Consider the following 16660-nt stretch of genomic DNA (forward strand, 5'->3'; position numbering starts at 1 on the left):
CATTGGATGATGTGTAGTTACAAACAAGTGCCATTAAATATCTCAATAAATCCTTAAGTACACCTTCAATGCACATCTCAAGTCCACTACGAAACATCACAGACATCTGCACAGTATGTTTTTGTATGATTGACACGAATTTTTAGTATAGAACTTTTGACTGAAAATCGTGACGAAAGGTTGCGTGAAACTTTGAGTATCAAACAATTCTAATCTCATCTTCAATATAGTTTTATTTTTGAAAAATGTCAACTTTGAAAGTACTGTTTGGAAAACATTGGAAAACCTGCTTCGGCAAACGGGTTAGTAAATTTTACTATTCTAAACTAATGTTTACAACAACATTTTATGAGCATAATTATATATTCTTCCATCGATCTATTATGGTATGGGGTTCAATAGTTTTGAAAGAGCTATCCACTTAGGCTGACTTTCCTGATGACTCTAGAATAAGAAAACTCGTTTAGGATTCCTTTTTGTTCAAGTAATCTCCCATCTGGGACATTTTTATATAAACTTTCTCCAATAATTTAATTTTTGCAGAATTCAGAATGAGTTCCACTGCCTAAATTAGAGAGTAAGTGTAAAGTAATTTAAGCTTGGATTTTCATGAATATTTGCATAACTTTCAAAATTTAAGTTGTGTTCAGGAAATGAGGTCTGAAACTCGGATGGTACCCTAGACTATGTTAGAGTCTAAGACGAATCACTATCAAAGAAAAAAGCCCAAAGCCAAAGAAAATTCGCAAAGGGGTTTTTTTACCGAAAAGAGTTTACAGTCGGCAGAGTTTGTTAGTCGTTTCTTTGAAACTCTCCCGCCGATTTTTTTCCGTATACCACCATAACGCCATACCGCCATTTTTTCCCGCCCTTACTATCACTGTAACGGACGATAACATCGTCTAATGGTACCCATACAGTAAAGGCCTGAAAGTCATGGAAGTTATTTTAACTTTGGAGTATAGAAAAATACAATAATTTTCTACATAAGCTGCGGGGTGAGCTTGCTTTAACTACAGATGCCGAATTAAAAGTAGAAGTGTCTAGCCAAATTTCTCAATATATACAATCTCTCAAAACAAAGAAAACCACTAGATTCATCCTTGGAGTTTTTCTACCTCTTCAAGATAAGAGATTCTTTTCAAGCCATTTCCAGGTCTCCCTTCCCCCTCCTTACTGGAAAAATTTACTAAAAATCTGGACCGATGAAGAAAGTACTTTATCCTCATTGGGAACGTTACTGAATTTTCATCCTCATTTGGACATTGGCTATAATTTTTAGTTTCTCATTTGATTGTTATATACAACACAGAGCTTGAAATCGTCAATCATTTAAATAGATGATTGCCCATCTTTTCTTACCGGCTCACCAAGACAGGGTTATGGGAAACTACTGGGTAGCAACCCCTCTATGGACCTAAACCATAGAGGTATAAAGAAAGACGAATGAATTTGTCGGTAATTGGTCATTAAAGTCTTTTGATTTATTTTATGTAATAAATCAAAAGAAATTCTAGGCTCGCCCGATGAAATACGACTTTTTAGCAGAACTCAAGTTTGCTCTAAACATTCTTATTATCAGCATCGAAGATTTCTAGCCTTCTAATATACGAGAATAAAATGAAATTTACCTCCACGAAATAAGTTTGTGTTCAATTTTGTCATCCATTAAATTTTGTTTTGAAAAGATATTTTCTCCAGCCAGAAAATAAAAAGTTCTTTATAAGCACACACAATTTCATACCCAACTTGTGGACAAAAAGTCGCTGGAGAATTTTGGAGAAAAGTATTAAGCAATAGAGTTCACCTTGAAGAAAATGTTGATCGAAAAATCTTGTCATTTGATGAAGGATTGCAAAGTTTACAGGCCCTTTTTCAGTCCAAATATTTTCTTACGCCGATGTCAGAAACAATGAATCTCGTCTCATCTTATTTCCGACACTTGAGTTAGCCAATAAGATTTCACCTATCAACAAAAAAGCTCATTAAAAGTGCACGATATATGAGATTATGAGCATACATACCTCGTAATTTTTTTTAATCGTAGGGCGAGCATGGTTACAATAGCATACTTCCCCTGTTTCTTTATACCTCCATTCCTAAACTAAAGTTCCTTTACAGCTGCTAACAGCGCAAACCTCATATATATCTTAAAATTTATTTTATAGCTCCTCACAACGCAAATTAGAAAGATTACACAGGGACCCTTGTACACAGAAGTTGAATCAATTGCAAATCAACAACCACACATACAATGTCGGAGCCGAAAGTATCTAGCTGGATCATCTTCGTCTAATCTTCCAGAAACTGTTCCAATTTATACACATAGTGAATTTAAAGGAATTGCAATAACAGATGCACACATAGATAAACAAATCCAAGAAATTGGTGCTAGCATTCGACCATCTTTAGATCAAATTTTCCAACAAAATAAATCTTGTATTCTAATTAAGAACCTACCGATAAAGGAAGCAAAGGACTTCAATGATTTTGTTAAAGGTTTGGATTATGTTGCGATGTCGTATGATACGGGTGTTGCGTTTCGTTCGGAAGTTGAAAGTTTGTTGTATTCAGCGAGTGATGAGCCATTTGAATATTCAATTGAACTTCATAATGAAATGGTATATTTATCGAAGTTCCCTGCAAAGGTAAGGTTAATCGAAAAGTCAGAAGTCGTTTGTAATCTGTGTATACATTAATATGGGCGTTACACTATAATACGATGATTATTATGGGCTGATATCAGTTTGTGTAAACTAGAATTTACCCCTTCCATTACTAAAGTCTGTCTCAATATAATTTGCAGTGGAGACAAATAACTTTTGATAGAATTCGAATTGGATAGCGGTTTTATGCTTGTTGAAAAGACAAACAGGAGTGGAACATTATCATAAAGAAATAACTTCGGAACGCCAAACCGGGTTCTAGGCCGACTTTTCAACCTTTCCTTTTCTGCTGTACTTAACTGTATGGTCAGACTTTGCCTTTGTTTTAACCTCTTTCTTTTTGTTAAACTGACGGGTGACTCTAGAGTGACAGGAGACCTGATCTCAGACTTCGGTCTTCAGCTTATCACTTCCTAACTTCATTATATTTCTTATTACAGATCATGTTTTGTTGTTTGAAGCAAGCACCAAGGGGTGGAGAGTCGCCCATTGTTTTTAATCGAGATTTGATTAAACTGATCAACCCAGAAGTACTTGACAAATTTCGAAAGAAAGGAATACGATATTTGAGAAGCACCAAACACCAAAAAAATACTGACTATATTGCTTGGCAACATACATTTTCAACAGAAAGTGAAAAGGTAATAACAGTGGAATCTACCTAACCCAGCTGACACACAACGTTGTTTCAACGTTTATCTAACATTATATGGGCGTTGTGAACGTTAGACAAACGTCAAAACAACGTTGTGTGTCTGCTGGGAAAATAGGAAGTTACCTTTGAACGAAATAAACGAATTCAGCCACCTCGTTTCCTGCTTACTATCACCTTTTAATGCTTACTAAACAATAGCACCATTCTTTGACGTCAATCAATAAATATTAATAAAGCCTGGGATACAAGGAAGCAAGGTTGCGATTTCAGCTAAATCTATTCTTTGTAAGCCTTATCAGCCTTTAAAAGTGAGTATTAAAGACTGAAATATTCTCGGAAATATTAACCAATTTTTAGCATCATTTTTGGCGTTGTATAAGGAATACACTGACCATCACAGACTTTTCGATTTCTCTGAAGTTTGACCTGTGTGGACAAATTTTCAGAATTTTATCGCGTATGTCTCATTAGACTATGCTATAGTCTACGACGGATCAGGATCACTATCTAATAAATAAGCCCAAAGCCGAAGAAATTTCGCAAACGGGTTTTTTGCCGAAAAGAGTTTACAGTCGGTAGAGTTTGTCAGTCGTTTCTTCGAAACTCTCCCGCCGATTTTTTTCCATATACCGCCATAACGCCATACTGCCATATTCTTCCGCCTTTACTATCACTGTAACGGACGATAACATCGTCTAATGTCTCATATTTCAAAGAATCGAAGATGGAGAGAGCATGATGTTGATGAATTTCCTCTACGTTTAACCTGTCATTTGATTGGTTCGACATTCATCCTGGATGATTGTCATGGTTACATTAGCATTCTCCAAATGCGCACTGAATAAAATTACGATCTTTCGTCACAGTGTATCATTCATATACCGTGATACACGTGACACCCAATGAAGCTAGGCCAAAGCGATTGTTAAGATTTTTAACAATCTGTACTCTATTTTTTTTTTTTTTTTTTTCGTTTCTCTTTAATCACCAAAAATATGGTATAATAATATAATATAACTAGCCGGTACCCGGCGTCGCACGCCGGTTAAGCTGTAGCTGAACGCACTAAAAGTCCTTTGGATGTTGAAGCTGGCTTAAAAAAGCGATCAAATAAAAAAAAGAAATCTGTACAACGTTTAACTCTAACCTTCCCCGGGTGTCTTATCTTTTAACCATATTTGGATCGTTTACTGCCCCCCTCCCGAGACATAAAGCCCTAGTCCCCCCCCCCCCCCGGGAAAATGACGTACACACTTTTTAGCAGTAACGACCAATGAAGTATAAGCCCGAATAGACAGGAACCCATCTGCGTATTTTTTTAAATCTGATGAATACTTGACGGGTCAGAGCTGTGAGTCCGATTATGGCCTCAAAAAAATTACAGTGGGAAATTCGAATTTAGCGCTGTCTTCACTTACTAAAATAAAAACCAAATTTCGGAAGTTGTGCTTTCTTTAAGAAAGTGTGACCAGTGAAACAATAACAGTATTTGATTTGCTGTGTTTTCAACCGTTATTAGGATATGGGAAATTCAAACTGTCAGCCCATACCATGCTATATATTTCGCCATCAGTATATAGAATAAGAAATCATAGCATGGATCTCCAGGCTAAAGCCCGAAGGGCTAGAAGTCAATCTCCTTGGTAGGATTTGAAGCCAACAAATCCTACCAAAGTAGCGCGGCCTTGAGCGGCTCGCCTGGTTTTTACACAAATGACAGATTAATACTATAAAATTTACCTCTAAATTTCGAAAAAAATATCAATCGTAAACAAAGGAATTGCTAGATTCAATCTGTCGTCAAAAATGCGGCGCATTTTTTAAGCTTCACTTTTTCTTGCCTGAGAAAGGTTAGAGATTGAACTTTAGCCCTTCGGGCTTTAAACTCAATGGTAACGACGGCTTGAATATTTTTATAAGAAAAAAGAAGTGAACTGATTTTTTCTTATGCTTTATATCGCCCTTTGAATGCTGTTGTTGTCCACAAACCTTTTTATGTTTTGATTTACTTTTGAAATATTCTTTTCTATGAAATGAAATTGTTTTGTTTTGAAAAGAATTCGAATGTCATTAATAAATACGATCGTTAAATACATTCGAAAACATTTAAAACAAAAGAAGAGAGAAAAAGGCAAGTCTGGGCAGAAGTTAAAATTACTAAATGTAGATGGGCCTTAAATTTCAAAACAAAGGCTTAATAAAGTCTAAACCAAGCTCTATCCGATCTTTTGCAAATGGCGCGAATCCAATAAAACAAATTTGTGGAGCAAGAGACTAAAAGTCATAATTTTAAAACACAAACAAAGCGAAAACGAAAGTAGAAAACACAGACAAACACACATACAGACTACCACTATTAATATATAGACTCTTGTTTGAAAAAATAATTTACACTTAAAAATTTCGTTTTTATTTACTTTTTTTATAGACTAACTGTCAAACGAGTTGGAGTGACTTCGCTTCCCCGGGGGGCGGGCTCATAGATCCGCTACAGGGCCTATTGTGAAGGAAACTAAACCCCTTTTCGCAGACCCGGTGGGATTTTTTCAGACGGTGGGGTTAAAAACAACCATCGACCTCAAACGGTCGACCTTTAGAGGTCGATGAAACAACGGACCAAAACTCGATGGGGATTGATATTTCTATGTTATGGCAGAGGATTTGAATTCCATTTTTTCGAGACAAAAAATTCAATGGGGATGGAAAAAATAGCACAATATTTTGCAGTGAAGATTTTTGATCTAATTATTTTCAGCGGGGAGAAAAAGCAGAGTATAATTTTATACTAGCAATTAGCTTTCGCTATGATGCTCCCGATGACAGGCATTTGATAGTGATTGATTGAAATTCAGAAAAGGCGAAATGCCGTGTTTATTTTTGTCAGAAATACAGTGATATTGCAAAGTATTCAATTTTTCTCAGCCATAGCTTGCACTAAACATGTCCCCTTTAATAGATACCTTATAAAGCTTGAATTACAAAGCTTTTCATGTCTTATAGGCAGAGTCTTGGAATAATCTTCAGAAAATATTTAGAATGACTTTCTTCTCAAAAGCATTTTCTTTGAAACAATAATAACAAAAATAAAAATAACAAACATATCAAAACATGAATTTATAATTTCCAAGACTATATTTTGACAATGATATAATTTTCAGCTAAGTTGTTTTCTATATCGTAATGTAATATTGTTTTGTAAAGAATACAATGGATACAGAAGCATTCCAAAACCAAAATGATTCAAAATACAACCAAACAACAGGAACATAACATGAAATATCCTTCAGGAATTTCTCCAACAAAAGGAGTGTTAATGTCAAGTTTGTGTAACCGTCAACTGCTCTAAAATGGGATTACTTGAGATAACATGGGACATACTGCTTTCTGGTCAGCTTTTTCTCTCTATCGTCACATCCTCTTCTACAACAAACAACAAACAGATCCATGTTTCTTGGACAGTACAAAAAAGATGATTCTGTGGAGGTTCGGTTAAAATGGTTGCTGTTTTGGTGTCCCGTTGCACAAACATTGCACAGCTCCATTAAAAACGCAGACAATTCATTCCAATTCTTGTTCAACATTTTGAAATCAAAACTCTCTTGTCATTAAAATGTTATGTTAAAATGAAGTTTGATGATTGGTTGAACAACTGCTATCTCTGTGCAAACTCAGCGTATTTGAAGCATCGATTCAGACCTCATAAAAACAATGTCAATCTGGCTTTTAAGCAGTTGACGGTATATAAATCCAACGTGTAAAACTACTTTAATGGTTAATATGGTATTTTTCATGGTGAATGAACGAAGGCTGGAAGGCAAAACCATAAAGCTGAAATAGGAATAGAGAAGAAACTGTCAATAGATAATTTGTAATAAATATCCAGGTGATGTCAATCAGACTGTTTGATTACCGTGAAAAAGGGTAATCACTGGAGGGAAATTGGTATCGCCTCCAAATAGTAGAACTTTCTGGTAATAAAATTTTAAAAATTCAAAAGTCCAAAACATTTAATTTACGTTTTAGCTTAGACAAAGTGCAGACCAAGAAAGGTCTGCGGTTTGGAGGCAATGTAAAGTTTCCCTCAAATGATGCAAATTACCCTTTTTCACGGGTACCAATCTAATCTAAAATTATCAAACGATAGGTGTTAGATTACCGCAACCAAATCGAACAGTCACGAAACTAAAAGATTCTGGTAAAGTTGAATTATGTTCGAACAACCCTGCCGATTCCCCGGACTCCAGGGATTTTCTTGTTGCGTGTCCGTGGATTTTAACATTACTTTTTGAGACTTAACCCGGACTGAACGTGTGGTCTGCGTATACTTAAACAATTGGGCGATCACACATGGATAGAAATATTTCTTTCGTTCGACAGGGTCGTCTTCGATCAGGTTCAGTAACCAAACAAACACCTATAGTTTGATTGTCAGTCAGGCACATCCTGGCAAATGAACGGGGTGAGCATTTGCATGGGGTATTCGTCACCCAGTGTAAATGAGATAGGACGTCTCAGGGTAAAAGCGTGAAAATGAATAAAAATGAGCTTCAAACTGAAAAAGGGAAAAAAGGAAGAAAACTGGGAACTTTATTTTTTCATTAAAAGTTTCTTCAATCTTCGAAGACAAAATTGACCCATGGAAAAAAAATTTCATCTATGCAGTTCTTTGAAATGAAGCAAAATATTTCCAACCCGGTTCAATTAAACTGGGCATTCGGTGCTATTACATCACTTTCGTTTTCGACCCCGTTTATTTGCCAATGGTCGCAAGTGAAAAATACTACCCCGTTCATTTGCCAGGATGTGCCTGACTGATTGTGTTTGATAAAATTTGATAGTTCAATTACGAAAATATTGAATTCAATTGACATCGCCTGGAGATAAACAGAAGGTTCGTTAATTATGGCGCGCCAAAGCGGAAATAAATACTATCTTTTTAAAACAATACTATCTTCGTTTAAAACATACTATCTTTTTTAAAACATACTATTTTTTGCTTAAAAAATACTATTTTCGTTTAAAACATAGTATCTTTAAAAAATAATACTATTTTTACTATCTTTCATACTATCTTTTTAAAACAATACTATCTTTGTTGCAAACATACTATCTTCGTTTAAAAAATACTATCTTTTAAAAAAATACTATCTTTTTAAAAAATACTATCTTTTTTCGAATATAGGTTGCCTCGATTATTCAAATTTGTGTAATTTTCATTTTGAGGGGCGTGTAATGGGCGTTGGTTTTTCGTGTTTATTTTATATGGCCTCATCCGCCCACATGCAGGACCAACATAACAAGATGGCTTCCGGCTTTCTTAGACAGAATAAAAAGATGAGTCTGGAAGCTCTGTAAAATGGTTTCTTTTATGACATCCCATGTAGTCCCAAGCTAGAGCAGTTGACAGTAGCATTAGCCCCCCCCCCCGCTTGCTTGCCTTGGAAATTACACTTGGTGTAGCTAAAATCTCATCGCTGTCTGAGGGCTGAATACTTCCTGTTCAACTAACTACTCCATTTAAAGCAGCTTTCAGGCATTTACACCATAGTCAATAGAAGAAAAAAAGGACATGACCACGTAACATTGAGATCAAAACCAAAACAGTGGTGTTTTCACCACATTTTGGACTTTCTGTTCCGCCATTTCCATATAAAGCATGTTGTTCTTTCCATCCAGCAAGCATGGTCCCGCCGTCCCACCATGCGCGGGTCATGCATGCAAACTTTAAAATGAGCGAGGCAAGACGTGCCAACCTCGTTTCCAGACTGTTTTCGAAAAGATAGTATGTTTTAAAAAAGATAGTATCGTTTTAAAATAGATAGTATTGTTTAAAAAAAGATAGTATCATTACAAAAGATAGTATGTTTTTAAACGAAGATAGTATGTTTTAAACGAGAATAGTATTTTTTCAAACGGAAATAGTATTTTTTCAACGAAAATAGTATTTTTTGAACGAAAATAGTATGTTTTAATCGAAAATAGTATTTTTTTAAAAAGATAGTATGTTTTAAACGAAGATAGTATTGTTTTAAAGAGATAGTATTTATTTCCGCTTTGGCGCGCCATAGTTAATGGTCGTATGCAAAGTTTTTCCCAATTTCTGATAATAATTACACAAAAGTAACAGTATAAAGTAACTGATGATGCCTGATTATACAACAAGGATACAAAGCAAAAAGAAATTCTTTAAAATCATTTTCAACAATAGCTACATCCTATCTGAAACATTTGGAACATTACTTTTGATAAAGTAGTGTTATACTTACTATCAAAGTTGCAGAACAGTCTGCGGGATTATACCTTCTACTTTCTGAAACCAACTGGTCCCAAGTTACACCCCTGTGTCACAGACCCGGTGGACCCCCCACCCCGGTGGAAAAATAGGCCAAAAAATCGTCCCCGGTGGGAAAAATATCCTACAATTTCAACCCCACTGCGTAATTGCTCTATGATTTTATCCCCATTGAAAACTGAATGTAAAAAATTGCACTCCAAAACCATCCCACTGGAATTTTCGAGCTGGAAACAATAGATTTTCTATCCCCATTGGCATTTTGATTGAAATTTTCATCCCCACTGAGGGGAAAAGTTAGGGAAAAAGTTCTACCGGGGCACTGAGACAGGGGTGTCAAGTTGCTTCGTTGCTTTTTGTTGTATTCCAAGCTATGACTTTGGAGCGCTAAAGACGCTAAATTTCTGATCACGCGGTGTTGCTGTATTCCAAGCTATGACTTTGGAGCGCCAAAAACGCAAAATATCTGTTCGCGCGGTCGAGCTAGCTTAAAAGCTCACCACACGGCAATCTTTTAGATGCTGCGGTCACTAGGTTACATCGTCCCGTTTTCTTGAACAATTTTTCGCCAGCTCGATCCCCAAGGCCTCGTGAAGCAACATAGGCTCCCTTCGGGAGCAACTAGGGACGTTATTTTGGACAATTTTTTTCCAGTGGGAAGGGCTCCCAGGGGGTCTTTGAGAAGGAGATTACTTTTTTCGTACTTTTCATACCAGATTCTTTTCAAAAGGTATCCCTGATGATTACGCATTGATTGCTGTCAATTGCTACAGTTGACTCTCGCTAATTCCAACTCGAACGGGGAATCTTATTTGCTCGAATAACAGAGAAATCTGAATTGAAAGTATGTTAAGACAGAGATTTTCTCCTTAACGGGGACGAGAAACAAGCTTAAATTACAGAAAAACTCAAATAATAAAAGTTAGAATAAGTGAGATTTTACTGTATATGCTATCACATAATTATTTCAAAGAAAGCGTAACATGAACATCTGAAAGTCACAGTTCCCTTTCTGGGCATCAACTTTGTCGGCTATTCTTAGCATAAAGATAAACCCTTTAAGCATTTTCGAACCTTAACTCTTAAGTCAAAAAACTCACTGAAATAAACAATTTCATAAATTACGTCACGAACATTACTTGCCTCGTATTAAAACAATTACCATGGTGATTATGTCCCTTGAGACTTTAAATAATTGTTTTATGAATAGAAAGTAGTTTCAATAAAATCCGCTGGGAGTTAATCACCTTGGTAATAATTTCAAAACGAGGCAAGTGATGTTCGTGACGTAATTTATGGAAAGGTCTATTGTAATTGGATTATAGGTAGCTGAAGAGAAAATGCTTCGAGATGGTTACCAATGGGAATGGAGAGAGAATGGTGACGTCACAATCTGGTACAACCTTCCAGCATTCTTTTCACATCCAATAACTGGAGAAGAAATTTGGTTAAATCAAGCTGTTCCTAGTCATTGCAGCTACTTCAAAAGCCACCCTATGGTAATTAATCTATTTTGTTATTAAAGCCCTAGGCTTCTGTTCATCATCTACAATCGGTGCCAAAATATATGGTACAATGGGGAATTCCTTCAATACTTTAAAACCGCAAGTGATTTTTAAGTGCTTTGAAGTACAGTTTGGAAGTAGAGTATTAACTCTGAGTTTTAACATTAGACTTAAAATTTAGGACCTTGAGATCTCAGGATTCAAAAGCTCAAGAATGGTCCAATAAGGCTGAGAATATAGCCTGGAAGCCATTTTAGCCTCTCCAAAATCGAAAAATCCTATGAAGCAAAGTTGAAGTACTAAAGCTGCAATTCTCACCCGATCTTTAAATTCTGAAAAGCGTTAAAATACCCAAAATTGCCAATGTATTTCGGCACTGATTGTAGCAAAAACAGTTTCTATAGAGGTCTGCGACCCAGACTATACACCTTTTCGACCGTAGTCACATGGTCATGCACGTGCCACTTTGTCCCTCTAAACTCGATCCAATCCCTTTTTACACCTTTTTCTATTGTCTTTTCTATAGGCGCGAAAAAAAGACTGGGACGGTTTTAGGGTGGTAAAACAGACAAAAAATGCCCGCGCGGCAATTGGCGGCTACAGTCGAAAAGGTGTATTAAAGTCGATTTGCTTTTAGTTTACCCTTATTTGCTACTAAATGGGAATTACTCTCAAGTGAAATTATTCTTATTGCGCTACGGTAACAAAAACCAATGTAAAGGGGCTTGTGGACCCGTTTTTGTAAGGGGAAGATTATCGGGCAAAAGGTCAGCTTTAAGGGGATTTTCATTATGTTGCCTTTTCATTCAGTTTTGATGTTGGAATCATTTTGTAGCTAAAGTCTTTCTCAAAAGTATGTTTAAGTATTTTTTTGACAATTTCTCAGTATTTATTTATACTACATTAAAAAACTATACACCGTTGGAAAGATATTTTCAAGGAGGATAATCACATAGATCAAAATTTTTTTTTGAAAAACTGGAAAAATGAAAAAGAAGGATGAAAATAAAAAAAATGAAGTTTTTTTTAACGAAAAATCTGAACACAAATTTGAAATCAATGAAAGGTTCAAATATCCTAAAAAAGTCTAATGTATAGTTTTCGAACCAGTAGAAAAAGTCTTCATTTCTTTCATCTTCATTTTTTTTCAACTTTTCAAAAAATCGTTTAACTTTTAGAATATTCTCCTTGAAAGTATCTTTCCAATGGTGTATAGCTTTATAATATAGCATTCACACATACTGAAGAATCGCAAAAGAAGTAAACACTAAAGAGTACCCATATATTTTTGAGACAGACATTGGAAGCAAAGTAGCACTCTTTTGTTTCGCCCTTTCGAAATTTCAAAGCCCGTTCAAGGGAATTTTCAAAATCCGCCAGAAAAGTCTAATAAAGTCCTAGAGTTGGTTAGCAGTTTTTCAGAAAATCATTCTCTAGTGTTTTCAAACGAATAATCAATTCACGCATTCACGCAATATTTTTTCGTAATTCATGCAATTTTTGTTCACGGAAAGCTTTCCAATTCACGCAAGTGAAAAAGCCCATTCACGCACTCACACAAATCGCTGGGGGCGCCAATAATTGCATTAAAATAACTCATTATAAAATTTAAAGTATTTCTCCTTAGTACGACGGGAAAGAAGAATTATCTCCAAGTGAATATCATTTTCACACATGTTATGGTGATGGTGCAGAAATTGAAGATGACGTCATTGATCATATTCGTTCCATTATTTGGAACAATGCAATGTCTTTAAAACTGTTACCTGGAGATGTAGTCATTATGGATAACTTGTATTGTCAACATTCAAGAATGTCTTTTGAAGGGGGTGAACGAAAAATTGTGGTTTCTTTGGCTGAACCAATCAGCAGATAACAATAACAATAAATTGTTACATTTTTTCAATTTTTTTTGTAACTACGACTTAGTACTTGTAAATTGAACCTACTAGACGGTTCCCGTCGTCGCAAACGCCGGTTTAGCTTGTGCATCAAAAGCCCTTAGGATGATAAAGATGGTATTGCTGATGCTCTCTAACTTTATTTCTAAGGGGAATTCGTATTAGTTTTCATCAACCACAGCTCAGCTACCATCTCGCGCTACACACATTTTTCATAAACGCCGTCACCCGGCGTCGCAACCGCTGAGTAGAGTGTTCTTGAACACATCAAAAGCCCTTTGGATGGTGGGAGAGGGTAATAAGCTTGAATTCTATACCCAAAGAACGAAATATTATCACTTGTAACTGATTGAAGTTCGAGAAATATTTAATGTTTTGTGACGTCATTTGGGCCCTAAATGACGTCATTGAAAGGTCAATAAATTGTTTAATTCACTGAAATCAATTTTTCATTTATCTTAAAGATTGTCTCGATGATTCCCGATCCAATGAGGGGTCAACCATTGCTTAATTCTTTCCCAAATTCGAGATATTGAATTTTTTCAGGTTTCGATGACGTCATCGGACCCAAAATGCCTCAATTTGAATATATTTATTCCATTCCACCCAATAGCTAATTGGTTGAAAGTGACGTATTGACTGATTTTACGTCACTTGCAACCAATGAGCTATTTGGTGGAATGGAAGACATTGCAGTGGTGCATATCATGTATAGGTAATCATAGTCACAAGAAGAGAGATAGTCTGGCAGCGCTCGGGCCGTCCTTAGTGTTTTTGCCTACGGCTCTTAGCGATGTTGAAAATCGAACGACGGCCCAATGAACATACAAAATCAAAACAAGAAGCGAAGCGAGCGGGAGGCAAAAAGTTAAAAAATGGCTTCAAGTTCAGTTCAAATTAGTGCAAATGATTTGAATTTTTTTGTAAAGTTTTTAGAAGAAGAGGGTTTGGAAGATTTTGAATTCACTTTAGAGGGAGATGAAAATGAGTTGGTAAATATTTATTTTTGTTTTCATTGTGCAAGAGTGTTATACACAGTATGTTTACTTTTGAGACTATTATAGCTTGGTGGTTCGTGCAAAAAGGGGAAAAGTTTATTGTTCGGTAAATTTACAAAAGCCAGTCAACAGTGACAGGTTTGCCTTCTTCATTTCTTAGATTGGCACATCAGATGAGAGAAGAGAGATTCATATATGTTCAGATTGTGAGAAACAGTATAAAAACAAACTCACCTTTAAATGACAGTCAACGACTAAATCAAATTTTGGAACTTGAAAGCGTGAATCAAAAAGACGAAAAGTTGAGAACTGATCTAATAATGAATATTGCCAATTATTGTTGATGCTCATTGATGCATTCTGCAAGAATTGACGATATGTGTAAATGGAAAAAGTTTTGATAGATGTGGATGGGATATTTGCAGGTTGGTGGTTTTGTTCTCTTTTGACAATGGAATTAATTGGGCGGGGAACGTAAGTTTTGTTTGACATGCCAGGGAGGTTCAATGTTGGAATTGCATCCTCCTTTGGTACTTTTCGTGTTGCATCTTAAAATTTAAAATCAAAAAATTTTCAAATTAAAAAATACATGCCCTCTTATATTAGTAGCTCCTCAATCACTATGATATAATATCTAACCTAATAATGTTGAAAATTTATTTCTATCTCTTACAAAAATTAGACCTGAAGTAAAACATGCATTTTAAAATCTAATCTAATTTCTTTAAAATTAATTTCCATCTTTTACAAAAATAAGACTTCAGGTGAGCATGCATCAAAAGTAGCTAATTAAACAAAAAATTAAAAATAAATCATGCTTTATATACTTACAGTGATAAAGAGCATCAGGTTCGTAGTGTTTCTCACAAACCCAAACTTTGCTTGATTCAATCTTCTTACTGAATTTCTCATCGACAATTCGGCCTTTCAAAATTTGAGCCAAAAAGTTTTGACGCCATTCAGGCTTTGTAAGTGGTGGGATTTTGAATAATCCATACTTATTTTGATTCCGACAGATCCCACAACCAACGATGGCACAATTTTCTCCAGGCATGAGCCTAAATTTTGTTAGATGTAAAATTCACTGAAAGGGAAAATAACAAACCATATAGATACTATCAACCTAAATATACGTTTTCTTCCTTCATTTTGTATTTACTTTTCATGTTTATAAAATTATACATGCCAACCTACCATCAGCTGAGTACCCTCCCTGCCATGCATAAACTTTCAACTTTAAAAATTTGATCTGGAAAGTAAAAAACTAAAAAAGAAGATACATAAAAGTTTCTTCTGGATATATATGATCCCTCCCAAGTCAATAACTTTTATTAACAACTCCAAAACAGGTGAGCTAATAACAAAAATACACATTTATTTTGCAAAAGACAACCTCCTCCAAGCAAAAAATCAGCCATATTTGTTTACTTTTTGAAGGTCCGATGCCCTGGGCACTAGTATGTTCGTAAACAATAACATCGGCCAATCAGATTGCTTAGCGCTGCCAGACTATCTCTCTTCTTGTGACTATGAGGTAATCTATTATCGTTTTGGGGGAGAAGTCGTTGCAGTGTAAATCTTTCGCAAATTTAAAAACCCACTTTCCCGTGGAAATAATTGACGTTTTTTGTTTTTTTGGGACCTTTGGGGCACAAGGTACCCGTTGACCGCAAAAATTCCAAAATTCGCGAATTGACCGTTGACAAAATTAGGGGTAAAGGGACCAGATGACGTCACAGATTTGGGAAAAACTTCAAAATGCGATATCTCGAGTTTGAGAAGGAGTTGGAAGGTCGTTGACCCCTCATTGAATAATATACCCCTCATTGGATCGAGAATTCTATGGGGAATAAGTTGGAAGGGGTTATGAGGCTTGAGTGTGACTTTGAAATTTGGCTGAATTTTTAGGCGTTTTCACTTGATGACGTCATCAAAACATGAAAAATGCGATATCTCGAGATTGGAAAGGAGTTAGGAGATGGTTGACCCCTCATTGTATTGGAAATTCTATGGGGAATAAGATGGGAGGGGTAAGAGTGGGTATAGAAAAACTTTTGAAAATAAGTATATTCAATTTGAGGCATTTTGGGTCCGATGATGTCACCAAAACCTGAAAAATTCTATATCTCGAGTTTGAGAAAGAATTAAGCAATGGTTGACCCCTCAATGGATCGGAAATCATCATGAGAATGTATTTGGTCAATAAAGAAATAGTTACAGTAGAGTGAAAAGTTTATTACACATTCGATGACATCATTTAGAGCCCAAATGACGTAACAAAATGTGTCATATCTTTAGTTTTAAACCATTGTATGTTACCGTGAATAGCACAGGTCAAAATCATATATTGACGCTGTGCCGACTAATCGAGATTCTATTCAGCGCGCAATCAACGAAGACAAAAGTAACCATGACGACCATCCAAGATCTTGGATGAGGCTGAAAGTTGATATTTTTATTCCCGTCGTTGAAAACACAACTTAGAAAAAGTCATCAATGCTTTGTAAAAAGAGTCAGTGATAGAGAATCATAACATAAAGTCTCTCTAATATTTCGATAAACCTTTTTTTCAAAGAGGACGTCCTGTTGAATAATTATGTAGTCCAGCCATAAAAACAATGATAGAGCCATGCATAATTACTG

At 35.7% G+C, this 16660-nt stretch overlaps 1 protein-coding gene across 1 annotated transcript; it reads left to right on the forward strand.

Moving 5' to 3' along the window:
* LOC136811797 (dapdiamide synthesis protein DdaC-like) lies at positions 1–13090 on the forward strand. The gene is made up of 5 exons (XM_067068425.1): positions 1–302; positions 2169–2648; positions 3107–3307; positions 10939–11112; positions 12746–13090. Exons 1-5 carry the CDS (start codon positions 246–248, stop codon positions 12992–12994), a joined length of 1161 nt encoding a protein of 386 aa, XP_066924526.1. The 5' UTR covers positions 1–245; the 3' UTR covers positions 12995–13090.
* The last annotated feature ends 3570 nt before the right edge of the window (positions 13091–16660 follow it).

This window comes from Clytia hemisphaerica, unplaced genomic scaffold, assembly GCF_902728285.1.
Source record: "Clytia hemisphaerica strain Z4C2 unplaced genomic scaffold, Clytia hemisphaerica genome assembly, whole genome shotgun sequence".
Lineage (NCBI taxonomy): Eukaryota > Metazoa > Cnidaria > Hydrozoa > Leptothecata > Clytiidae > Clytia > Clytia hemisphaerica.

What these genes read in the sequence shown, in the direction of transcription:
- LOC136811797 (XM_067068425.1), top strand. Translation starts at nt 246, where the DNA reads ATGTCAACTTTGAAAGTACTGTTTGGAAAACATTGGAAAACCTGCTTC. An exon ending in TATCGAAGTTCCCTGCAAAG is followed by an intron (nt 2,649 to 3,106) that starts GTAAGGTTAATC and finishes TTCTTATTACAG; the next exon opens with ATCATGTTTTGTTGTTTGAA. An exon ending in ACTTCAAAAGCCACCCTATG is followed by an intron (nt 11,113 to 12,745) that starts GTAATTAATCTA and finishes ATTTCTCCTTAG; the next exon opens with TACGACGGGAAAGAAGAATT.